A 22,850-nucleotide genomic window follows, 5' to 3' on the forward strand; every position below is an offset into this window, starting at 1 on the left:
GAGGCAGCGCGCTTCACGTTTTATCAAGATTGAGCTGTGCTGAATGCCGCTGATCAGCTTCCCAATTCCAACATTTGGATGAAGCCATCTCGAATTTGTTGATACACACATTCTGCCTGCCTGCGAGAGTTGAAAAGAACCTAGGACCGACTATATCAGCCGCAGGTACCAGACGTAACGAGTAACGAATCCGGGTGTGGCCTCGGAGAGCTGCTAACGGAGTTGAACCAAGGTTGTAACATGCCTGCGTTCGCTCTGCCGGTTTGACCCTATTCTCCGATCATAGAGCAAGCCGCAGCTCCTTTGCCGATTCTCATCTGCAAAAACACTTCTTTCCCCCTTGGTGGTGTGTGCGCTCTGAGCTTGAATGCTTTGGCCCGGCGCCCATTTGCGTAGCTAAGCTTGATCTCGACCCTCGTGCCGGGAGGAGGTTGTTCGCCTCCTCCTACAATCACCCCTCCCTGTCCATCGGGCAATCCCTCGATCTCTCGAATCCTGCCATTTCAGCGACATCACCCGCATCATGGACGTCGAAGTACCTTCTGGCGACAGCACGTCGCAAGCGAGCCCGCAGCAATCGCAGCCGCAATCCAAGTCGTCTCCGCTGCCCTCGGCTGCCGCGAATGCCGCCGCCGCTGCCGCCGCAGCCAACTCGATGAGCTTTAGAAGGTATGATGGCCGTGATTCGGTGATGAGGGCAGGTTTTCTAACTAGTATGGTGTTTCTAGACAACGAGCGTCACGAGCATGCGAGGTATGTATTGTCTTGCAGGTCGCATAATCCTCACTTCTCCATGAGCCGAGGCATCCCAGCGGGGCCGCTGACCACTTGGCTATTGGCATTCTACATGGACTCCTGCTAACCACTCGATAGACGTGTCACGCTCGAAAAGTATGTTCGACAAGGCTTGCGCTATTCTCCATGGGTGCTCTTGCATGCTAACCCGATGGCCTCCAGGTTCGATGTGACGCAGCTAGTCTGGGGGTGCCATGTACCAACTGCGTCGCCTTTCAGATAGAATGCCGCATCCCAACGCCGAAGCGCAAGAAGACCCAGGCCTCTGGGGCGCAAGCGGGCAAGGATTCCGACAGGTATGTCCCCGTGTCAAGCTTCGGCTGCTCTCTATTCGCGGTCCCCTCATACTGACTACAAGTGTCTTTCTTCTCTAGCGACCGCGGCGAGAATACTGATGAGCCGTCACGGCAGACCCCTCTCAGCTCCGCCGCTGCCTCCTACTCTCCAAGATCTTCGGCCCCTACCGTATCACACACTGCTGATGGGACCCCTCCGACGTCTCTTACAGAAGCTCAGGCTAGAAAAGAGGAGGTTGATAATGGGACATATCTGAACCTAGTGATGAAGCCAAAGTTCACACGAGCCCCCATTACTGATGCCGGCCGGGTTGCATACCTCGGCGAATCATCGAATCTTACTCTACTCGTCCACGATCGCCAAGGTTCTGCGGATGTCGTTCACTACCCGCTGCCCGAGAATGTGAGGGGTTCGCGAGCAAGGTTGACCGAGCTCGATAATGTTGAGATCGACATCCTTCACCAACGAGGTGCCTTTCTACTGCCTCCAAGGTCACTATGTGACGAGCTGATTGACGCCTACTTCCAATGGGTACATCCCATTGTCCCCGTCATTAACCGCACTCGCTTCATGCGACAATACCGTGATCCTAAGAATCCGCCGTCGCTCCTCCTCCTCCAGGCCGTTCTTCTGGCCGGTTCTAGAGTCTGCCAAAACGCCCAGCTCATGGATGCAAATGGTTCAACTACCCCGGCTGCCCTGACTTTCTATAAACGGGCTAAAGCTCTATACGATGCCAACTACGAAGACGACCGCGTCACCATTGTCCAGTCCCTCCTTTTGATGGGATGGTACTGGGAGGGGCCTGAAGATGTCACCAAAAACGTCTTCTACTGGAGCCGGGTCGCAACCATTGTTGCTCAGGGCTCGGGCATGCATCGATCTGTTGAACGGTCGCAACTGAGCAAGTCTGATAAGCGGCTCTGGAAGCGCATCTGGTGGACGCTGTTTACGCGTGACCGATCAGTCGCGGTTGCTCTTGGTCGCCCAGTCCATATCAATCTTGATGACTCGGACGTTGAAATGCTGACTGAGGATGACTTCATTGAAGATGAGTCTGACCGAGCGAGCGAGTTCCCGCCAGACCCTATCCATGTGCAATTCTTCCTCCAGTACGTCAAGCTCTGTGAGATCATGGGGCTTGTCCTGTCGCAGCAGTATTCGGTCGCCTCCAAGGGAAGGCAGCGAAATGCCATCGACCTTACACACAGCGACATGGCTTTGGCTGATTGGCTTCAGAACTGCCCAAAGATTGTCTACTGGGAAATGCCTCGCCATCATTTCTGGTCTGCACTCCTTCATTCTAACTACTATACGACTTTGTGTCTCTTACATCGAGCCCATATGCCGCCAAGCGGCTCGCCTCGGTTCCCCAACGATACTCCATATCCATCAAGAAACATTGCCTTCCAAGCGGCGGCTATGATTACCTCCATAGTTGAGAACCTGGCGGCGCATAACCAGCTTCGTTATTGTCCAGCCTTCATAGTGTATAGTCTTTTCTCCGCCCTCATCATGCACGTCTATCAAATGCGCTCCCCTGTGCCATCTATACAGCAGGTGACGCAGGACAGGCTGCGAAGGTGCATGCAGGCAATGAAGGAGGTCTCTCGCGTCTGGCTCGTGGGCAAAATGGTCTATACTCTGTTTGAGTCTATCCTTGGCAACAAGGTGCTTGAAGAGCGGCTACAAAAAGCGGGAGGAAAGCGACATCGGAAGATGCAGCAAACCGTTGACCAGCTCGAGCAGCTCAACAGGCAAGACGCATCCAAGCGGAAATATGATGACATGGCCATCGACTTTACGAGCAATACTCCAACTCCGCAAGAGTCGTACGAAAGATCCAGGCCGCAAACTCCCAGTGCGACCAAGAATGACAACAACGTCAGCCAGCGCTCGGCAGCAGCATCTCCAACTGTTCGCCAGACTGGCACGGATACCTTCATGGGTGGCACCAACTCGCGACCTCAGACGAGACCTGCAACACCATTCAACCCTTCATTTTCCGTCCCGGCAACTCCCCCTGACTTGTACCTAGTCACCCGCAACTCGCCAAACATCTCGCAATCTCTGTGGGAGAACTTCCAGCCTGATCAGCTTTTCCCCGAAAGCTCAAGCATGCCGGCATTTCCTAGTCTCTCGCCTCCACAGACACATCAAACTCTGGATCAGAATGCGATGAATCAACTGCCTGGAGGCAGTATAGCGGCGGGTATACAGGCCAATCAGTATAGAGGTACCGGCCAAGGGGCTGGCATTGTACCGATGTCTGGATTCCAAGGGCAGTCTAATTTGTGGCAGCCTGGTTTCGACGGCGGACTGCAGGACGGCCAAAGCCCTGATAGCTGGGGTACAAGCTCTGCACAGGGACAGCCTGCGCCGACAACCCTTAATGTAGAAGATTGGTAAGTTTGTGTATGACGGGAGAGTGTTTGCTTGTATTGGCAGCTAACGATTTGATAGGTTTCAATTCTTTGGCATCAATGGAGATATGAGCAGCATAAATCTCGACATACCTTTGAGCTAGAGAATCATCCCACCATAGTTACAGCCCCTGAGACTGTCAAAGCAGTTTACAATCTTCAGATATGATGGTAGGCAAATTGGACGGTGTGCTTCTATCGATGCAAAAGCGTATAAGGGTTAGTTGATCTACAAGAGGCTATGTGGTGTATTGAAGGAGACTTGGAGGATTTTTTGATGGAAATCCAAGACTTGGCTCTTTACATGTTTGCTCCCCATGTATTCATCATCTGTAATAACAAAAATACTTGGCATGGCCAGCTTTCCACATTATTAGACACCCAAGAAGCTTTGGTGAAGTTCTCGTAGACACATATATTAACCGTAATTTATATTGTATATCCTTAAAGTTCCATCAGGGCGCTATATCACTGTTTGATCAATACCAGAGGTGCGAGGAGGACTATCTTGAGATGGTGATTGGAGTTCCGCGACGTATACGCTAGCCGACATGAAATATTACTCCGGCAACTGAGAGCAAGGAAAAGAAAAAAACCACTAGGAAATCAATAAAAGGGCTGTTACTCCAGGTCGTAAAGTAGCCTCGGGGTCTAATCCTGGGGCTCAATAAACGTTTCGTCAATATCTCCGTACGCATCATTCGCTGGTACATGGTTAGATCCTTTTTGACGTTGCTGGAGAACATCTATCAAATATTGATCACCTGGATGCTTGACAAAGTCATCAGTCCTGATTCCACGGAATTGGGCCGGATCAACTGGTCTCTTGGAGGGGCCATCGCGGCCGTGTTGTCGCATATATTCACGCACGGGCGCCATGGCAGCATCGCGGCAGGCCTCTTTGATGTCGCTCCCCGACATACCAGCGGTGATTTTAGACACGTGATCCAAGTCAAAGTTGTCGGTGTCCAATTTGGCGTCCTTGAGAATCAGCTGGAGGATTCGGCGCCTTTGTTCCAGATTCGGTAGCGTGATGGGAAACTTCTTGGGCATTCGTCGGAGAATGGCTTCGTCAATGTCGTGCATACGATTAGTGGCACCAAGTACGACAATCTGTGCTGGAATACCGGAAGAATTGCTCGATGTCAATCCATCCCACAAAGTCATGAACCTTCAATGTTGTCAGTACTCATTGCATCAATGTAGCGGTGTCGCTACGGGGTAGTTTGAGAGAATGCTTACTCGGCTTTGACCATGCCGCTAGCCTCATGTTCGCCGCTCCTTCGCGTGCCCAGAACGGCATCTATTTCATCGATGAACACAATGGCGGGTTGCATCTTGCGAGCCAAGGAGAAGACGGCTCGAACGATCTTGTTGGAGTCGCCATACCACTTCTCGGTGAGTGTTGAGATATGGAGGTTAATGAAGGACGCGCCGCTCTCCTTGGCCAAAGCCTTCGCCAGCATCGTCTTGCCGCAGCCAGGTGGTCCGTAAAGCAGAACTCCAGACGGTGCGGATAATAGCGAAGCGGCGTGCTGATAGAGATGTGGCATCGTCAATGGATATATGACGGATTCTTTCAGTTCTTCGATAATCATATCCAGGCCGCCAATGTCTACCCAGGTTTCACCTCGAATTAATGATAAATCCATTGAGAAGATTTGGAGGCCAACACTCACCATCAAAGCCGACGTGTATATCATCAGGCGCGACCATTTCAAGCGCTATTAGGTTCTCATACTCATTCAAAACCAGCTCTTCGACTCGTCCTCCTCGCGCCCCGTCCGCCCCATGATCGCCAATGCCATCAATATGTCGTCTCCGACTTAGGCGGTCGAGATGGGCTTTCGCTTGACGCTTCGCCTGCTCGTGCTTCTCTTTATCGGGGTCTACCAGGTTGCTCAGGATCGGATTCAAAAACGTGCGAGCAACGTAGAGACCAGCGGTCATCTGGAACAATCTGTCAGTACAATGGCAGATAGAGACGCAAGGTCAGTTACCATGCCAGCAAACAGGACAATGTCCAGAGCGACATCTCCTAACTTTCGACGCTCACCCATTCCGAGGATCCAGCGCAGCCACGAGGCTGTGCGGTTGGGCATTGGGAGAGGCTGATGAATTCGGGAGTTTTAACGGCGGCAAGAACCGCGTGCCGAGGAGTGTTTGAAAGGGTATGATGTAATGATTTAGCATATGATTTAGGCTAAAGTAGACTAGCGCCGAATTTTAAAATACATATAAAGGAAAAAACATTACTTTAATAATAATTACTAATTTAATACATGATATAGCAATATTATATACTTTAATTTCTATTTCTTACTTAATTATTCATTAAATATAATTTTTACTATTTTTTTTATATTTAAAGTAAGTAAAATAATTAAATTTTGTTATATATATTGATATCTTACAATTATCTATATAATGTATATTAACTATAAGGCATAAAGCGATAGTAGTTGGAGTAACGCTTATTATATAAACATCTATGCCACATTATTCAGTGTGAATTATTGCTTTTCCTCCAACTCATCCACATCCCCTTCCAAAAAAGTACCGAAATTCATTAATGACCATGGCTCCGAAGAAGAGTGTAAAATGACGAGCCATGCAGCGACTACATTAACCAAGTAATGGAGCATGTATGCATGTGAAACACCGTAAATTGCAGCACAAAGCGCCGTGCCAAAAAGAAGCCCGCTGGTAATATGGCGAAATCCATATGTTACTTGAGGAACCATCTTGCCTGTTGTCAAATTCTCCACCAGTAATATAAATGGCATTATAGACAACACATTGTGATGAGAAGAAAACGGTGTGAGCCAGTGAACGGCGAGGTTTCGAACCCAGACCGCCAGTATAGGCAAATTGATGGGGAGAACCCACATCATTAGCAGAAGAATAGAATGCGAATAGTGATAATAGTTGGAGTTGGCCGTTGAAGGTGTGACAACGTATATGCGAAGAGCGCGAACAACGGTAAGAATCTGTACAAGGCAAGCGACTAAGTACGCGAATTGGTACGGAATGAAAGTGGACACCAGAAATAATAGAATGATCGTCGAGATCACTCTTCGCCGAGGAGTAGATGGTGCAAACACCGGCGATGGGCTCAGAAGATTATAGCCGTTGATCGCAGGTATTGCCGTAAATATGGCATATGCAACACCAAGAATTCTTGTCAGAGCAAGAAGAATGTAATGCAAAACAGTACAGACGCCGATACATACAATGCCAATAAAAGGCACAAGATATATGAAGAAAGGGTCGTCGGTACCAATGAGAAGGTCGTTCTTATGAAAGCTGATGTTCGAAGAAAGGTTTGGATTTGCCTGGTTGTTGTCCACAAGTGCGGCGAGAAAAGTCGTCACTCCACTGGGGGAAATAGACAAGAGAGTTAGACAAGACAGTAGAAGCGGAATTGACTGTCGCATGGACAGGTCTAAGCTTTCGGAGAAGGAGATAAAGGTGCCCTTCGTGTCATAAACATTGAACTGCTTCCGAATTACCAACGTAACGATGAGTAGAGGAAAGGCCGCAAAAACTGTACGGTATCGCATATACAGCTTGCCAAGACTTCCTAATACATCCACATAAATGTCGACTTCCAAGGGCCCTTCACATGTCGGATCAGACCATATCCCAAAAGCTAGGCCGTCGGCACCAGGGGGCGTTAATGGAGGCGGCATGTATGGGGCGACACCGTGGAAGCTGATCCCGGTCGCCCCAGCATTGACAAAATATTTCGATTCGTAGGGCCTTTGAATATATTGGCGGATTAGTGGCGCAAAAAGTTGTTGGTTTCTAACGCATTGCTGGTTTTTTATCACCATATCAAAGGCTATCAGGCTTGATTTGAGGGCCGGAATATTGATATCCATAGCGATAGGGCGACCAGCGGGCAGCCGGAATGATAAACCAAATGTCAGAAGACGAGTGAGGCTGATGTCTTCCTTCTTTTGAAAGGAAGAGTGATCGCTAAATTCTGCAACAGCAAAGCCTTGGCTGATTTGCGTTGCTCTATCGATAACGGCAACAAACTGATGATCGGAGAGATGCTCAGCATCATATTGTAAATATGAAAAAGGATATATCTGGGATTCTCCGTCCAGGTAGAAAGGGGCTTGAATATTTGTTGTCGAAGCTGGGAGGAGGACAGTGTCAGACGCGGCATCCTTACATGCTAACTTCGTCGGTGTAGTACCGTTCCTCGATAGATCTATCGTGGAGGAAAAGAACGAATTGACACTCGTGTGTTGAACTGGGGAAACGCTGCACAAGAGGACTTGCAGCCGGTTGCCATCGATAGGCGCGCCAAGTTGAGCATCAGTCAACAGAGTAAAGCGTTTTGGCTCGGGAGATCCATGAGGTGGTACGGGAAGGAGATAGGCCTTCGGGGTACCCTCAGAACCTAGCTGTGAGAGGATTAGCCGGCCGCCAGTAGGCACTACCGTGCTAGACGAGTCGTCCAAAGTAAGGAGGATCGTCGGCTCATTTAGGGACAGAGTCTTCTCAGCAATCGTTTCCAAACCAGTCAAAAGTCGCTTCTTAAAGACTCTCATCCGTTGTGCTCGGGGTTTCGTTTGAGAGGCTCGGTGCACATCAATGATGCTATACAAAGTTTGGGCCAGCACCTTTCGAAACTGATCGCACCAGAGAATCGCCTGATGGTCCATGCTTGTCCATACCGTTGGTATTCCCGACGTAAAGACAGTGAATCCATGAGTTTCGGGCACAAGCGATTCAATACTGGCATAATCAGACGGCACGACAGTATCCAAGTTTCCACCAGCGATCGATACCAGAGTGACATGCCACAGCGGATTGTTGCTGGCCCATTTTTGGGTATACGCACGCCGCCAATAATCATTGATTTCATCATAGATTTGAACGATCCGGCCGTCGAATGTAACTGGAGGGCGTGCATGCGGTGCTGACATTGTAATGATGGTATTAATCGAATTCTCCTGGTAGTTTGGTTGAACCAACATTGCCCTTGCGACAACTCCTCCCATTGAATGTCCAAGAATTAGGACGGACGTAGGATCGGGCAGATGCGAATCTCGAGAGGCTCTCTGTGGCTCAGAGTAGAGCGAAAGGATGTATCGGACGGCTTCGTTGAGATATTCAGCTTGATCAAGTAAGGTCTGGCCGTGGAATGCGGTGATGTCTTCATTAAAGTCGACGGTGAAGAAGTCAAGAGTCCTTATGCCAGAATCTAGCTGGTTACTGTCATGCTGAAGGTAATCATGGAAGTAATTGGCAGTCTCTGCAGCAATTGGCCGGACTTGCTTGTAGCTTCCGGCATTACCTGGGATGAAGAGAACCGGAATTCCGCGCAACTTGTTGCCGTGATGTGAGCTTCCTTATGCCTGTTTTCGAGAAGGGGGGTATGAAACCAACCTGACCGCTATCAATCCCTTGCTCGCGATAGAGATACAGAGAGTATTTGCTTGCAAAACGGGTGTGTTCAGTATCGAATTCGGAGAAGTGAATGTAGGAAGGTCGCATATACGACATTCGACACCCTTTCGGCTCAATTTGGCGTGTCGTGAGCGACCGAAAGATGGCGAACAAGAGGCCAACACCAGCCGTGGCAACGAAAAAGGACAGAACCGACATGAACCACAGACTGCGATTGCGCGCCCCCGAGCTGGCTAGGGGCGGCTGTTTGGTCGTGGTCATACTGGGCGACGAAGTAGGGAGCGATAGTGGTGAAAAGGATGCGACTGCTGCATGGCTGGTAGGGTGCTGGTGGCCATTCGCCTGGTTCGAATAGACGCCGCTGAGTTGCCTTGAAGTCGATGGTTGCCGGGATATTAAGCCATTGAGGCGGTGTTCTGACTCGGCATCTGGGTTTTGCAGCTCGAGGGAGGATTTACCACCGACATCAACAGACGACGAGCGCCTCGTCATGGGAAAGGTCGAAGAGAGACCTTTGGTGAGGCCGAAGCTGTGAGTGGCTATGGGTTGCTACGGCCAGAATAAGGTGATAACACTTTGGGAAAAAGTAGTGAAATTAAAACAGAAAGTCACACGGCCGAATGCGACCCATTCCGCCGTCATCTGGTCCAATTAAAGTGAGCAGAGAGAGGCGCAGAGCACTAAGTGGATAAAATCGCGGGAAACCAGCTAGATAGAGTTGGGGGAGCATTTCGCGTCATTTTAGAAATCGACATGCACACTAATGTAAAGAGAGGCTGGGTAAGATCTAGGCTATTTATTCCGTTCTCTCTTTATTTCCGCATCTTTCTTCAAAGATAATGAGCATAACTCACCAAAAAGGCTGCTATTATGTATGATTGACTACTTAATAATACTATTAAAGTTGATACAATTTTCAATACAACTCTTATCTTAACAATTATTACAAAACAAACAAGCATGTTATGCTGATTACGTGAGGCAAATTAGACTATGATATCGGTATCCGCAAGCAGCAAGGTAGGTTGCTACTAAATACAGTTTAAGCTGCTAATCGCACCGATACAGGCGCAGAGTCCAGGCACAAAGTACCGACTATCTTAGCACTGGCACCTCAACCCGAATATCGCCAATCCGATTAGACGCCCATGTAAACGCAAACCGGCATACGACACGGAGCAACACACCGCGAATCAACTATCCCATGTCGAAGCTACGCGACTTCTCGCCATACCAATGCCTATCTGTATAGAGTGCCGGTATCCTGTCAAAACTCTGTGGACGCAATATTCTGGAGCTGATGATAAGTCCAACGGGCACTTGATTCGCCTCACTGTCTGCCGAAAATGTGGCCATTTCTGTGATAAATATGTAGAGCATGACTTTGTTGTGCTCTTTATCGATTTGGTCCTCATCAAACCCCAGGTACTGTGATTCGGGCCGTGTTTCATGGTATACCTCATCTCTGAACGAATCCCTATAGGTCTATCGCCATTTGCTGCACAACACCTTGATGCGGGATGGCGATCGCTTCGACGTATGTTAACCACTCCACCTCCCTCCTTCGCCTGCTACATTTATCAGCATGCCCGCATGCTAATATCTTCAACAGCCTTCTATCATCCGTTTGGGGGTGTTGCTCCTGTTATTCGATGTCTACTTGACATGGGCGCGCATAGAGAAACAAACCATTCCATCGTCTAGCCCTGGCGAGAGTAGATTAGGACCGCTCGCGCAACAGCCGATTGTGATTCAGTACATGTTCTTTTGTCAGTATTCTGTATCTTCGTCTTCATTACGCCGTCGACTAACACTGCTATTGTAGTGGTCCTGTGCGCCTTGTCCACAATCGCTTTCCATCTGAGCATCCGATTTTTTACATCATCCCACCTCTCGCCGCTAAATATCACAGGCTTGATGCCGCGGTACAGTCGCCCGAATTCAGTATCGACAGCCTTGCTTGTATCGTCCTCGACCAAACTATTTCCAATTTTGATGGTCATCTGGGAATATGATGTGCCCGCGGCCGCAAGGTCCCTAGGTTGGGCTGTCGTGGCAAATAACGTAGAAGCACTACGGATTCTACTTGACTGCAAATACTATGTTGCCTGCTTCTTAGCAATTGCCGGCGCATCTGTGCGCTGGGCTGTGGGCCAGCTGATATTAATATCTGCTGGACTGGGCGATGTAGATTCCATTGGTGACAGCAGCGTTGCTGCAGATGGCAAAGCTCTTTGGGCCCTGGTGAAGTATATCAGGGACTGGGCTGGCCGTTTAGCTGTAGGATAAAGTGATTCCTGACAACCAAATCAATGTATATTAACCGAACTAACATTGCATATACCATGTTGCTATCTTATTAACCGCGTAGGCACAGGCCTGTACTATCAAATTTCGATATTTCCATAAGATAGACTGGTCTCAAGCTACTCCGGCACCTATTTGTACACTGTAATCAATGATGGCTTGCAGGTGAGGAAGGTGACTCCCAGTGAGAAACTCGATAGCAATACAAGATGATGTGAACGAAGTAAAACCCCTAACGCCAGTCTTCCCGATACGCCTGAGGCTACGCTTGTCATAGCCAGCAATCAACTCTAGTTACTATGTCCCAGGAATTCCTCTCGCAAGTCGCTTCGTCGTGGTGCAATCAGTGGATGGAGTTGAGCGAGGAAAGTGATTAGCCACATGAGATAGCAGCTGACGATGGCCAGAATCAGAGATGACCGCCATAAACTATTAAACACAAACTGTTAGCATAGTAGGATTCGCGAACGGGCGGAACAGACTGACACTTGATTCTCGCCTTTGGGTGACAAAAACCAGGCCGCCGCGCTCAACGCAACGATGACCACGAGGCCGATTACAATGGAATATCTGTAGACAAACAATGCGCACATTGTGTTAGCCCGGTTCTTTCTGCATCATCACCAGTAAGTCTTACCCTTGAGCCATTTTGCTGAATCGTGATCACAGGATAGATCCGAGGACGACTGCTTTGTTGATGGAGAACGAGTCCTACAAGTACGAAGCTACACCCCAGAACACTACTAAGGATACCTCGAGCTTAGATCGCGCACTGTAATTCTAGACGCCGATCGAGGCGCGTCATCTAGTAGGTAAGCGAAAAAGGGCGCTAATCCTGAAAGAGAGCTATTTATGAAAAAGATACCAATCTTTAATAAACGAATACTTAGAAATACATAGAGAAATAATAGTATAAAATTAATGATAAATATTAACTTAGGAATATATAGTATTATATATAATTATAATATTGTTGCTATTTAAAATATGTTTTTAAAGAAAAAAGTTATATACATTATATATCTAAAGTATCGCTTATTATTGCTATTTCATTTACATTTCCATTTAAAGGGGCTTATCATGACTGTTTAGTTACATGGATTGGGACTGTGTAATAATATGCCGCTACTCCGTTCAGTTCCGGGTGTTGAGTGGTTATTGTGGGTCTTCTCTGGGACCAGCTGGATTTACACTCAAACTTCTCCCCGCGGTTCAGTAGAATAGCGAAACCAAGGTTCAATTGCGCACTGCCTCACATTGGCTCACAATTGACATTCGCCAAAATGCGGCCGACATTTCGAGCTCTCGCCAGCTATCTCGAGCCCGGTACGCCTACCGGACTCACAGGACTATGGACTCACAAAACACCCCGGTCTACTCTGTTATACCTGTACGGCGCAACACTGAACAGGCTGCAATCCATACCCGAAACATCTCTCTACCGCCAATCCGTCGAGGCGACGACCAAGCATCGCATGGGTCTTGTCGAAAAGATCGTTCCGCCAGGATATGAGGAGTGGAGTGTGAAGGCGAAGGAGCTGATGCGAAAATACCCCCACCAATTCGAGGCTGCCAGTGATCGGATCGATGGTAGTGGTGCTAGGACTTATAAGTTTGGCAATCGTGTCTTTGTCGTTGGCATTGAGCATGATACCGGAGACGTTCGGTCGCAGGAATGGAATGGCGAGAGTCAAGTGGGCAGCAACGATCCGATCATTGACGCCGCGGAGCATCAAAACATCAACGACGAAAAGCTGCAGTGGGAGGATGAGCCCCAGCTTACGGCTGAACAGTGAGCCTAAAGCCATGATGCAAATATTCACCAGACAACTAACAAGTGAGACAGGGTCAAGGAGCTTGAGCAACAACTGGGTGCTGGTCTCATTGAAGAGGTCATCCAGGTGGCGGAGGGCGAACTACAACTAATTGAGACTATGGAACAGGCACAAGTGTAAGTATTTCGAAGGCAATACCTTTCTTTTGACATGCAAAGTTCTTGTCATTGCTGACACTGGTCACAGCTGGGAAAATCTGGATGAAAAGCCTGCTCAAGGGCAATGGACATATTTTGAGCGACAATCGTCATGAAATACGGAGCTATATCCTTTATAGTTTCTTGATAAATAATTCAAAATTCTAGTACAATACACTATATCACTATTGCTGATTACCTTGTTAAATATGACCCCAAGTCCGAATTATTATTATTTGAATATCAAATGAACTTATACTCAACTGTTATGATAGATCTAAACCACTGGTATTTTATTAATAATATTATTTAAACTCAATAATTCAGTCAATTAATTATATCAAATATAGTCTGTATTATTAGCTTTATACTGACAGCTAATTATTGTGGGTACAAACGTGATGCTACTGGCCAGAAGCGCTAGGACCTATTTATCCTGTGCCGTCATTCACGCTGCTTCTCTGTTCCAACATATCTTTGGTGCTCTCACACCTACATCTGTGGAATTTATGGCCACGATCAAACAAATCGATGGCCGCAGCGTAAGCTCTTCAAGTTCTATATGCAAATGTCCAGCTAATATTTGGCTATTAGGTCCATCAAATCCAATCCGGCCAGGTCATTGTTGACCTATGTTCCGTAGTTAAAGAGCTGGTCGAGAACAGCGTCGACTCTGGGGCAACAATCATAGGTTGGTGTGCCAATTGGTCGTAATGATGCTTGACCCTGTCTCTCGACTGACTTGTAATAAAGACGTTCGTTTCAAAAACCAAGGACTTGATTCAATTGAAGTTCAAGACAATGGATCCGGAATCTCGCCGGCAAACTATAGCTCTGTCGCTCTCAAGCACTACACATCAAAGCTTTCTTCCTATTCTGATATAGAGTCACTGCAGACTTTTGGCTTTCGTGGAGAGGCTTTGGCATCGTTATGCGCCTTGTCAATTCTAACGGTGACGACGTGCCAAGAGGAAGAAGCTCCTAAAGGTTCCAGGTTAACTTTTCACCAGTCAGGAGAGCTGGATAGCACAACCGTCGTTGCAGCCCAGCGAGGGACAACTGTCGCAGTCGAAAACTTATTTCACAATTTGCCTGTCCGACGCCGAGAACTTGACCGTAATATCAAGAGGGAGTGGCACAAGGTCATAGCTCTACTTAACCAGTATGCGTGTATCCTGACGAACGTGAAATTCTCCGTATCTCAACAACCTACAAAAGGGAAACGCATATTACTCTTTTCCACGAAAGGCAACGCGACTACCCGTGATAACATTATCAATATCTTTGGTGCCAAAACTCTAGCAGCGTTGATACCTCTCGATCTTCACCTGGAACTCAAGCCCTCGGGTACCCGCTCCAGCGACAAATCAGCTTCTAATAGTCATGATGTTCGCATTGTTGGCCATGTCTCAAAACCTGCTCATGGGGAGGGTAGACAGACCCCTGATCGACAAATGTTTTTTGTCAATGGTCGACCCTGCTCACTGCCTCAATTGGCCAAAGCCTTCAACGAAGTTTATCGATCATATAACAACTCACAGTCGCCCTTCATTTTCGCCGATGTACAACTAGATACTATGCTATACGACGTGAACGTCAGCCCTGATAAGCGGTCCATTCTACTGCACGATCAAAACAACCTCCTGGATACTCTTCGTACCTCCTTGTCTGAGTTGTTTGATACCCATGAAGATAGTATATCAATTGCGGCATCAACTCAGAATGTGAAACTGCAGGCTTCTCATGGCAAAGGTACTAAGCCTGGACAACTCCCTCGACTTTTCGACAGGCCACCATCTACATCTCATTCTACACCCCAGGTAGAACAAAGCCTCAGTTACGAGGATAACAAACTCAGCTCCGGCGCAGACAGCGAAGTGTCAGAACCGGATGATGGATTTGCCCCGGCATCGCGATTGATGAAGACGAGGTCGCAACGTAATGAGAAGGAGAAACTGCACCTAAACGGCAATATCGAACCAGTGATAAGCAGAGTCATAACATCTTCTCCAGAGAAAACCGCCCCAGCAACCCCTCGTCTAAGGACCATATTGGTGAACCACTCCCCTGCACGTAAGGAGTCGTCAACAATTTCGAGTGCCAATGCAGCCTTAAGCCAACGTCAGGGATCGCATGATCCTGATTACAACGTCCGAGCACAAGTTTCCGGCTCTTCCAGTCCTGTTACCCCCGATATTTCTGTAGAGGATGCTGGCGTTAAAGACCTACGCGAGGTAGTAACTCCTTCGCGAGACGTAAAAAGCCCAACCAAAGCTGCAGATGTGGAGGATGAATCCAAATCTCCCGAGACAGGAATGTCACGTCCCATGTCACCAAAACAAGACGAAGCAAAGGAAATTCTTCGTCCAGGAATTCATGAATCAGATAGCGAACCTGACATTCAACGACCTACACGGATACAAAGGAATACTAGAGCCATCAACGATGATACTTCTTCTGGGCAATCTCAACATGATGAGCAGTCTCTAGAAACGGAGCCCGATATTCAGCATGTCAAACCCACACTTTTACCCACAGGCGGTGATTCCCCGATCAGAAGCGACAATACAAGAACTCTTCTCGCAGAGTCCAGAATACAGCCCCCCAAACCCGTGCGGCGAAAAGACATTACGGCGTGTTGCATACAGAACTTACATGTAGAGAAGAGAAAGCTCCGACTACTCCATAATAGGCGTCCTCGTCGTCATACTTCTCAATCTGGTTCTTCGGCGCACAATACCTCTTCTGTAGAGCGAATCGATGCCAGCGATGCAGAATCTAGACTCCCTCTTATTATTTCAAAGGGTGATTTCTCCAAAATGAGGATTATCGGCCAGTTCAATCTCGGGTTTATCATAGCCGTTAAGCCTGCCAGTCATCTGGGCTCTGGAAGCGAGGGAAAGCATGATGAACTTTTCATCATCGACCAGCATGCGTCTGATGAGAAGTACAACTACGAAAGGCTTCAGAATACCACTGAGATCCAATCACAGCGCCTTGTGCATCCCATGAGACTTCAGCTGACAGCTCTTGAAGAGGAGATAATCCTGGAGAATTCAACCGCTCTAAGTGCGAATGGTTTCAAAGTAGACACTGATATAACAGGGCGTTTCCCTGTGGGATCACGATGCCTGTTGACTTCGTTACCCCTCAGCCGCGAAGTCACATTCAAACTAGATGATTTGGAAGAATTGATATCTCTTTTAGGCGACAAATCGGCCGAGTCTTCGTACATCCCTCGCCCTTCGAAGGTTCAAAAGATGTTCGCGATGAGGGCATGTCGAAGCAGCATTATGATTGGTAAAGCCTTGACGAGAAGCCAGATGTATTCTCTTGTTAACCACATGGGAGAGCTGGATAAGCCCTGGAATTGCCCTCATGGACGCCCAACAATACGACACTTGAGTCGACTGCAGGCATGGAGCGGGGTAGGATGGGAGCGCGACTTGCAAACTGATTCAATTACAACCTGGCAAGACTATGTGAGAGAAGCAAGCTGATGACTGTTTTCACAAGAATCATTGGATAGATCCATCTCGCCATATAATACTCTCACAAACACATATATATTCCTTAATATAACATAAGCGCCTCTTCATATATTCATTGTCCAATATTTTGGGAATAGCCGATAATCATTGCTTGTCATAATAATACAAACGGCTCGCTTATGATGATGCCCATTGATTTCATTTCTGTTTCAAGTCTTTGTCTCGGGTGGATGAAGTGCTCTATGAATAATTACGCTTTGTGCATAGCGCGGTATTTTCAGTGTATTAAAGTTACCCAAATAGCAATTTTCCTGGGTAGATTTTGCTACTATTTGCTTCCAGTGCATTTTATCGACTCTCTGCAGATTAAAATCGCGATCTGACTTCACCTCACTTCAATTGCTGTTAAATTTTGCTGACAAAATTGATGTGGGGCAGAATTCATTTAGCGACACTTCAGTGCTTCAACCCAGATTGAAATTCATGCCATACCACTCTAATTTTGACGACATTGAAGAAAACCACTAGGCGGGATGGCTAGCATCGATGATGTGAACTTTGAGCTCCCCAAACTGCGAACTTCCTTCTCCCTAGAGGTGAGTATCAACCACTCATACGCGTCGCTCATCGCTAACACAGCTGCAGAATGACACCAGATTCCTCGGCAGTGATGATAATATCGCAGGCAAGCATCCAATTCCGCTACCGAAGCTATATCTTACCCGTGATTGATGAAAGACTAACCGCAAACACAATGGATAGAATTCTTTGACGTCAAATTCTGCCCTTACCAGCCCCTAGACCATGAACCTGTCTTTGCTGCTATCAGCAAAAAGCATGTAAGTGCTACGGAAAGCTTGTCAAACAACCGCGTCACTCATCACCAAGCAATATAACAGTATTCGTTTCCTAACGCAATGCTTTAGGTTGTTATATGCCGACTCACAAAAGACACAGGCGATATCAATCCTTGTCATGTAATCAATGTCATAAGAGACGATGACGTGAGTAACGCGTCCTCTATCACAAAGTGAATATAACTAAACTAGCTATAGGATGAGGCTGCCAGTTGCTGTTGTACTTGGACTATGGATGCCGTAAATGGCAGGCCGTATATCTGCATCGGCGGCGTTGATGCCAAGGTTAAGATATACGACGTAGTTGATGGCCGGTTGGTTGAGGTAGGCACCGCAACTGTTAGGACGCGATATATCGGACTTGAACTGAAAGGTTTCATCTTATAGTGCTTTGTTGGCCATGGCGGGGTTCGTCTTCTCTCATTTCTTCACCTTAGGCCTCATGAACTCACTCGAAACACAGGACGTTAATGATTTAGCCACATCCCCTGTCAACCCATACATCATCGCTTCAGCTTCAGACGACACAAGTGTACGGATATGGAGCGTGGAAGAAAAACATAGGAGCCAACCATGTTTATGCATTCTCGCCGGAGAAGGTCACTCTTGGAATCTGCTCAGTGTGGTAAGATGCTTCACCATAGCCCTATCTCAAGGCTTCCTAGAAACTGATACTTCATAGGCTTTCCACGAAACTGGCCGCTATCTTTTGTCAGGTGGTCACGACCAGATTATAAACCTGGTATGAAGGCGGTCTGCCCAACTTTGCTGGACAATACTAATCCATGTTATAATGCAGTGGACCATTCCTGATCTCCCCAATGAACCTATTGATACGCCCCTGCAGGTTCATTATCCTCATTTTTCAACTTCAGCAGTGCACAGCGGCATTGTCGATTGGTGAGACAATCAAAGAGCCAAAATATTATAGCAGTGTTAATTGTTCTATAGTGTCTCATTTTATGGAGATCTCATCCTATCTAGAGCTTGTCACGATAACGTGATTGTCCTGTGGAAGATCGAAGGATTCTCCTCAGATGATCCTCTACCACCCCAGAGTACTGCTCCAACGCCGCAAAATGTGCTCCCAACGAATTACGAAGATCCTGGACGGCTTACACGGTCTGCTTTCGTTCCCCTAACGTCCCCTCAATGCCCAGTCCAATATACACGACTATTGGCATTCCACACTCCGAACTGCGGCCCTCAGTTTTTCATGCGCTTCAAGCTCCATCATGTGCCCAACCAGAATCCGGTGCTTGCATTTTGTAATGCAGCGGGCAACATTTTTTTCTGGGACTTGAAGCGACTGACTGCCCACCGCGATATCATGTCGTCGCTAGCAAATCATACGGACAAAAGCAAACCGATACAGCTTCCTAGTTGGCAGAAGCCCGTTATCCCGCGGGCAAAAGCAGATCCGCCAAGTAAGCCTCGTGCAGCCGGCAGTGAGCGAGATTCATCAACTCCAGTATATGTAAACCATACAGATTCCCAGGAGTTCAGCCCGGAGACATTGGAATCCTGGGCGACCAAGTATAGCATGGATGACACGCACGAGCCGCTACGACACCATAAGATGGAGTCATCTTCGGCCAATTTTGTGGGCAGACAGGCATCTTGGAGTCCAGGAGGGGACTGGTGCGTCGTAGTTGGGAGCTCAAACACAGCTTTATTGCTGCAGCGCTGGGCTCAGAAATGAAGCCGCGAAGTAGGAAGGGAAGCAGATAAGGCGGTCTCCTCCAACGTCTTGCATTGCTGCCCATAGTTGCATCCACGGGTTTCTCATTCGTGTCTCTCTTAAAGAGAAGGCAGAGTTATCATACCCAGCATTCCAAAAGCCGTAGAGAAGAGGAAGAAGAAGAATTATAATGCAAGGCCTATTAACCATAGTGGTCTAGGCCAGGTCCAAAGACTTGACACGGGTTATGGTGCTATGGCCTCGAGGTGCTGGAATTTAGTAAACTCAAGTCAATAGAGAGAAGTGACGTTATCTCTCTCAACTGTTGAAAGCTCTCGTTTTTGGAGTAAGGCAATTGGTCGACTAATTTCTCCGTCCTTTGGTTGATATCTCGTAGGCGAGAGAGGGTGCGTTGGCAAATTGCTTCTCTTTGGTTCGCCCAGTCCATTTTCGTCTCATAATGCAGCCCAGAGTCCACGATCTCAAAATCAGATCGTCCACCAAGAGACTCATTCGTATTTGGTGACGACGACGGAACAGTATCATGATGTGCAGAGTCCCCATGTTGTTGAAGTCTCGTTTCAGCCTCCAGAAGAGCGATACCCCTCAGATGCTCTGCGTAGATGGTGCTTAACTCACAGCTAAGCAGGGCCAGCCAGAAGTCGATTGCTGAGACCTTGTGTGGCATTTTATGATCGTATGCGTATTGACGAATCAATATCTCAAAGTACGACTTAAGCTCGCTCATGTTGCTGGAAGAACCCCATCGTGGTGCGACCTTTTGAGTTCCATTGCTACCAGTGAATAGCTGCTCGTCAATCTCCTTCAGCTGCTCTCTCTGCCGCATCAGGATCTCCGAACCAATGGCCCAAAGATGGTGGAGACGAATGTCGATGGCTTCAGCCCGAGGCCTCAGTTGGAGAACGATTCCAAATGCTTTCGCTGCTTTCGCGATCTCCCCTTGAGCTAGGAATTGCTCAGTCGCGCGTAATAGGACGTCCAGATGGCCCTTGCGATCATCCTCCCGGAGTCTCGATTTCTGCTTTCCATTCTCAGACTCAGACTGGTATTTCCTCTCTTGCTTCTCCAGATCTTCTAGCCCACGGTGCGGGAATTGTTTCACTGATGATCTTGGATTTTCATCTGCTTCCGAGACACCAGCAACAACGAACTGAACATCGCTACGTGAATGGTTAAAACTGCGAGAAAATCGAGCGTGAGATGTGCCTTCACTCCCATATAGAGGTTTTTCGAAATTCATGAATGGTATTTGTCTTTTTTCTTCTTTCTTCCTCTGTATTTCTTCTCCTTGCCTAGTTATTTAGGTTTTTTACTATGATGCGAATTGAGAGGTGAAAATAAAGTTGTGGAGAATTACAAATTCCACATAGTACTAGAAAGCTGCACGCCCCATCTCATGAGGAATTTATACGCCACAAATTCAAGTGACTTTCATTTTCACCCATATCTGACATCTTATCGCACCTTTTTATTCATAATTGGGTCGTGTTCAAGCTTCAGAACTAACAGGCATGGTATATATTACGCGGCATTCATCGAACTAGTTGAAAATCCTATTTGCATCACGCAACTAAAGCATTAGATATTCCTCAAGCCATATCACGATTTCTTCGGTAGCTGGCCTAATAAACGCCCTCAATGTCAGCCAGCTCCTTATCATAGTGCTGAAAATTTAGAGGTACTGCCTACTTCTTGCTCCGTCTGCAGGGTCTCGAGGACCGGAGCGAGTTCACTTAGAATCTCGTATGCCTTCTTGTGATATTCCATTTGGGCAGCAACAAGTTCGGCGAGGTTACGAAGTGGTTCAGGGGTGTCCAAAACCTATAGATGCACGATCATTAGCTTCCGCGAGTGTTCTGGCACTGGGGAACAAATACACATACGTTTTTCATCACACCAACCGCTTCCTCGGTCTGGGTCACGAACTCGTCCTCTGCTTTCTCGATTTCTTCTTGAGCATCAGCGCTGAGCTCTGCTTCGTCGGGGCGATCAGCTCGGGCGTGGCCGCCGCCAAGTTTGAAGGTTGTTCCCTTTACACGAGCTTTGACAGCATCGAGGGTCAATCTTGAATTTTCAACATTCTTTCTAGCACGCGCCGCAAAGGTAAGATTGGTATTGAGGGTCGTGTTCCATCCTGCTAGGAACCGGCTTTGAATTTGTGAATCCTGAGCAAGGCGCGCGTCGCCCACTCGTTCCATAGCAAGTGCATATTTCTCGAGAGCCGTTGCCAGAGGATCTTCGCCAGCACCAGTGTGGTGCTGGTGCAGGAGCTGGCTGCTGGATAAGCTTGCACGAGAGATGGCATGGTTGAAAGTCTTCGGTTGCGGCTTCGCAGATGCTGGAGCCACGAGAGCTGCTTGGGCCTCTGCAGTAGATGTGGCCGAAGATAGAAGACTGACCTTCTCACTCACAGTTCGGCCAAGATCTTGAAATGTCTCCTTGATGTTGGGAGGATAGTCATAGGCTTCGTTGGTATATTGCGAACTGCTCAATTCTCCATGTTAGCCAAGCATTACCCCTCCGGGCGCGGTTTGAGCAACAGACGTCACCGCAAGCATCTTCTGGTGGGCTTGTTTCAGCGCATCGACCTTTTTCTCAAGGTCGATGTAGTCGGCAGGAAGCTCAGTCTATGGCAACAGACCATCAGTGTCACATTTCCATGTTGTGCGATAATGTTGGCTTTGTGAATCACATACTCGATCATCTGCTTGGCCCAACTGCTCCTTGGTAAACTGGAAGGTCCGCGACGCAAACGGAGTAATCTGCGCACTGAAATCACTGCCAAAGTCGTACATGTTAAATATTGCTCAACAGCTCCTTCGCAGAGGGTGACTTACGAGAAACCCTTGCTGAATTTAGAGAAATCCATCTTGAATATAGTTCTCCCGTGTATATGTGAGGTGAGTGCTTATTGCGAAGGTGTAACATAGACTGAAGCTTGTGATATTCCACTTCTGGGGTTTCAGAAGTATAATTAGTTTACTACCCCACACTTTATACTATATTAAAAATTTAAGTATTAATTTACTAAGGTTAAAGTATAATTAAATTAAAAGAATAGGAAAATATTAGAAAAAAATCTAATAAAATAAATAATAAATATTATTTTAAATATTAAAATATAAAAAAAATTATAAAAAAGATAATAAAAAAAATTAATTATAAGTAAATTAATTATAAATAAAAAAAAATTTAAAATATAAAAAATAAATTATTTAAAAAATAAAAAATTAAATTAAAAATATTTTTTAATATTAACTTTTTATTTATAATTATTATAATTAATATTAATATATAAAAACTTTAATAAATTTTTTTAAATTATTAATAAAATTATAAAAAGCTATTTTTTTTATATTAATAAAATTAAATATAAAATTAATTATTAATTTTTAATTTATAATATTTATAATTTTAAAAACATATATATAAAAATAATTTATTTTATATATATTATATAAGCTAAAGACTTTAAAAAACTAATATTATATTTCTTTAACTAAAGGTAAGTTTATAAAATACCCTTAACTTTATTATTAATATTAAGCTTAATATAGTAATATAAATTATTATTTTAAA

The 22,850-nt window shown here is 46.6% G+C and overlaps 10 protein-coding genes across 10 annotated transcripts; 5 read left to right on the top strand and 5 right to left on the bottom strand.

Annotated features, from left to right (window-relative positions):
* Window positions 1–9: 9 nt before the first annotated feature.
* Window positions 10–3,883, top strand: V8C40DRAFT_256328 (CeGAL family transcription factor). Its single transcript, XM_083218250.1, has 6 exons — window positions 10–669; window positions 729–753; window positions 874–891; window positions 958–1,091; window positions 1,170–3,497; window positions 3,556–3,883. The coding sequence occupies exons 1-6, from the start codon at window positions 524–526 to the stop codon at window positions 3,617–3,619; spliced, it is 2,715 nt and encodes a 904-aa protein (XP_083068803.1). The 5' UTR covers window positions 10–523; the 3' UTR covers window positions 3,620–3,883.
* Window positions 3,761–5,640, bottom strand: V8C40DRAFT_256330 (protein-degrading AAA family ATPase MSP1). Its single transcript, XM_083218251.1, has 4 exons — window positions 5,516–5,640; window positions 5,195–5,465; window positions 4,758–5,130; window positions 3,761–4,686 (listed from the first exon to the last, which is right to left on the bottom strand). The coding sequence occupies exons 1-4, from the start codon at window positions 5,615–5,617 to the stop codon at window positions 4,167–4,169; spliced, it is 1,266 nt and encodes a 421-aa protein (XP_083068804.1). The 5' UTR covers window positions 5,618–5,640; the 3' UTR covers window positions 3,761–4,166.
* Window positions 5,641–5,886: 246 nt separating this feature from the next.
* V8C40DRAFT_256332 (PGAP1-like protein-domain-containing protein) lies at window positions 5,887–9,639 on the bottom strand. Its single transcript, XM_083218252.1, has 2 exons — window positions 8,922–9,639; window positions 5,887–8,860 (listed from the first exon to the last, which is right to left on the bottom strand). The coding sequence occupies exons 1-2, from the start codon at window positions 9,432–9,434 to the stop codon at window positions 6,029–6,031; spliced, it is 3,345 nt and encodes a 1,114-aa protein (XP_083068805.1). The 5' UTR covers window positions 9,435–9,639; the 3' UTR covers window positions 5,887–6,028.
* A 265-nt stretch (window positions 9,640–9,904) lies between these two features.
* Window positions 9,905–11,340, top strand: V8C40DRAFT_256335 (sterol homeostasis protein ARV1). The gene is made up of 4 exons (XM_083218253.1): window positions 9,905–10,367; window positions 10,426–10,479; window positions 10,555–10,711; window positions 10,768–11,340. Exons 1-4 carry the CDS (start codon window positions 10,179–10,181, stop codon window positions 11,229–11,231), a joined length of 864 nt encoding a protein of 287 aa, XP_083068806.1. The 5' UTR covers window positions 9,905–10,178; the 3' UTR covers window positions 11,232–11,340.
* A 199-nt stretch (window positions 11,341–11,539) lies between these two features.
* On the bottom strand, window positions 11,540–11,897 carry V8C40DRAFT_270196 (H(+)-transporting V0 sector ATPase subunit e; the record flags this gene model as incomplete). Its single annotated transcript, XM_083220163.1, has 3 exons — window positions 11,540–11,678; window positions 11,736–11,819; window positions 11,887–11,897. 3 exons carry the CDS (start codon window positions 11,895–11,897, stop codon window positions 11,540–11,542), a joined length of 234 nt encoding a protein of 77 aa, XP_083068807.1.
* Window positions 11,898–12,326: 429 nt separating this feature from the next.
* Window positions 12,327–13,537, top strand: V8C40DRAFT_256338 (ETC complex I subunit conserved region-domain-containing protein). Its single transcript, XM_083218254.1, has 3 exons — window positions 12,327–13,041; window positions 13,096–13,200; window positions 13,271–13,537. The coding sequence occupies exons 1-3, from the start codon at window positions 12,533–12,535 to the stop codon at window positions 13,335–13,337; spliced, it is 681 nt and encodes a 226-aa protein (XP_083068808.1). The 5' UTR covers window positions 12,327–12,532; the 3' UTR covers window positions 13,338–13,537.
* A 169-nt stretch (window positions 13,538–13,706) lies between these two features.
* Window positions 13,707–16,854, top strand: V8C40DRAFT_256342 (ATP-binding mismatch repair protein). Its single transcript, XM_083218255.1, has 3 exons — window positions 13,707–13,763; window positions 13,816–13,912; window positions 13,975–16,854. The coding sequence occupies exons 1-3, from the start codon at window positions 13,731–13,733 to the stop codon at window positions 16,719–16,721; spliced, it is 2,877 nt and encodes a 958-aa protein (XP_083068809.1). The 5' UTR covers window positions 13,707–13,730; the 3' UTR covers window positions 16,722–16,854.
* Window positions 16,855–16,941: 87 nt separating this feature from the next.
* On the top strand, window positions 16,942–19,657 carry V8C40DRAFT_256344 (WD40-repeat-containing domain protein). The gene is made up of 10 exons (XM_083218256.1): window positions 16,942–17,308; window positions 17,358–17,397; window positions 17,475–17,551; window positions 17,639–17,716; window positions 17,768–17,893; window positions 17,957–17,977; window positions 18,033–18,194; window positions 18,252–18,311; window positions 18,369–18,469; window positions 18,521–19,657. Exons 1-10 carry the CDS (start codon window positions 17,246–17,248, stop codon window positions 19,269–19,271), a joined length of 1,479 nt encoding a protein of 492 aa, XP_083068810.1. The 5' UTR covers window positions 16,942–17,245; the 3' UTR covers window positions 19,272–19,657.
* On the bottom strand, window positions 19,388–20,810 carry V8C40DRAFT_116248 (uncharacterized protein). The gene has a single exon (XM_083210860.1). It carries the CDS (start codon window positions 20,509–20,511, stop codon window positions 19,504–19,506), a length of 1,008 nt encoding a protein of 335 aa, XP_083068811.1. The 5' UTR covers window positions 20,512–20,810; the 3' UTR covers window positions 19,388–19,503.
* V8C40DRAFT_256348 (BAR domain-containing family protein) lies at window positions 20,636–22,244 on the bottom strand. Its single transcript, XM_083218257.1, has 6 exons — window positions 22,109–22,244; window positions 21,968–22,049; window positions 21,816–21,898; window positions 21,155–21,755; window positions 20,961–21,092; window positions 20,636–20,893 (listed from the first exon to the last, which is right to left on the bottom strand). The coding sequence occupies exons 1-6, from the start codon at window positions 22,138–22,140 to the stop codon at window positions 20,861–20,863; spliced, it is 963 nt and encodes a 320-aa protein (XP_083068812.1). The 5' UTR covers window positions 22,141–22,244; the 3' UTR covers window positions 20,636–20,860.
* Window positions 22,245–22,850: the final 606 nt, after the last annotated feature.

The sequence above is a fragment of the Trichoderma camerunense genome (assembly GCF_050948025.1).
Source record: "Trichoderma camerunense strain CBS 138272 chromosome Unknown V8C40scaffold_21, whole genome shotgun sequence".
NCBI lineage: Eukaryota > Fungi > Ascomycota > Sordariomycetes > Hypocreales > Hypocreaceae > Trichoderma > Trichoderma camerunense.

Coding starts and splice junctions, on each gene's coding strand:
- V8C40DRAFT_256348 (XM_083218257.1), bottom strand. CDS start 22,140: ATGGATTTCTCTAAATTCAGCAAGGGTTTCTC. Junction 22,050..22,108: donor AAATTCAGCAAGGGTTTCTC/GTAAGTCACCCT, acceptor CGACTTTGGCAG/TGATTTCAGTGCGCAGATTA. Junction 21,899..21,967: donor TGGGCCAAGCAGATGATCGA/GTATGTGATTCA, acceptor CTGTTGCCATAG/ACTGAGCTTCCTGCCGACTA.
- V8C40DRAFT_256332 (XM_083218252.1), bottom strand. CDS start 9,434: ATGACGAGGCGCTCGTCGTCTGTTGATGTCGGTGGTAAATCCTCCCTC. Junction 8,861..8,921: donor AAGGGATTGATAGCGGTCAG/GTTGGTTTCATA, acceptor CACGGCAACAAG/TTGCGCGGAATTCCGGTTCT.
- V8C40DRAFT_256342 (XM_083218255.1), top strand. CDS start 13,731: ATGGCCACGATCAAACAAATCGATGGCCGCAGC. Junction 13,764..13,815: donor AACAAATCGATGGCCGCAGC/GTAAGCTCTTCA, acceptor TTTGGCTATTAG/GTCCATCAAATCCAATCCGG. Junction 13,913..13,974: donor CTCTGGGGCAACAATCATAG/GTTGGTGTGCCA, acceptor CTTGTAATAAAG/ACGTTCGTTTCAAAAACCAA.
- V8C40DRAFT_256335 (XM_083218253.1), top strand. CDS start 10,179: ATGCCTATCTGTATAGAGTGCCGGTATCCTGTCAAAACTCTGTGGACG. Junction 10,368..10,425: donor TGGTCCTCATCAAACCCCAG/GTACTGTGATTC, acceptor GAATCCCTATAG/GTCTATCGCCATTTGCTGCA. Junction 10,712..10,767: donor GATTCAGTACATGTTCTTTT/GTCAGTATTCTG, acceptor CTGCTATTGTAG/TGGTCCTGTGCGCCTTGTCC.
- V8C40DRAFT_256328 (XM_083218250.1), top strand. CDS start 524: ATGGACGTCGAAGTACCTTCTGGCGACAGCACGTCGCAAGCGAGCCCG. Junction 670..728: donor AACTCGATGAGCTTTAGAAG/GTATGATGGCCG, acceptor TGGTGTTTCTAG/ACAACGAGCGTCACGAGCAT. Junction 1,092..1,169: donor GCGGGCAAGGATTCCGACAG/GTATGTCCCCGT, acceptor TTTCTTCTCTAG/CGACCGCGGCGAGAATACTG.
- V8C40DRAFT_256338 (XM_083218254.1), top strand. CDS start 12,533: ATGCGGCCGACATTTCGAGCTCTCGCCAGCTATCTCGAGCCCGGTACG. Junction 13,042..13,095: donor CCCCAGCTTACGGCTGAACA/GTGAGCCTAAAG, acceptor CAAGTGAGACAG/GGTCAAGGAGCTTGAGCAAC. Junction 13,201..13,270: donor ACTATGGAACAGGCACAAGT/GTAAGTATTTCG, acceptor CACTGGTCACAG/CTGGGAAAATCTGGATGAAA.
- V8C40DRAFT_256330 (XM_083218251.1), bottom strand. CDS start 5,617: ATGCCCAACCGCACAGCCTCGTGGCTGCGCTGGATCCTCGGAATGGGT. Junction 5,466..5,515: donor TTGTCCTGTTTGCTGGCATG/GTAACTGACCTT, acceptor AGATTGTTCCAG/ATGACCGCTGGTCTCTACGT. Junction 5,131..5,194: donor TATACACGTCGGCTTTGATG/GTGAGTGTTGGC, acceptor AAACCTGGGTAG/ACATTGGCGGCCTGGATATG.
- V8C40DRAFT_116248 (XM_083210860.1), bottom strand. CDS start 20,511: ATGAATTTCGAAAAACCTCTATATGGGAGTGAAGGCACATCTCACGCT.
- V8C40DRAFT_256344 (XM_083218256.1), top strand. CDS start 17,246: ATGGCTAGCATCGATGATGTGAACTTTGAGCTCCCCAAACTGCGAACT. Junction 17,309..17,357: donor GAACTTCCTTCTCCCTAGAG/GTGAGTATCAAC, acceptor ACACAGCTGCAG/AATGACACCAGATTCCTCGG. Junction 17,717..17,767: donor ATGTCATAAGAGACGATGAC/GTGAGTAACGCG, acceptor AACTAGCTATAG/GATGAGGCTGCCAGTTGCTG.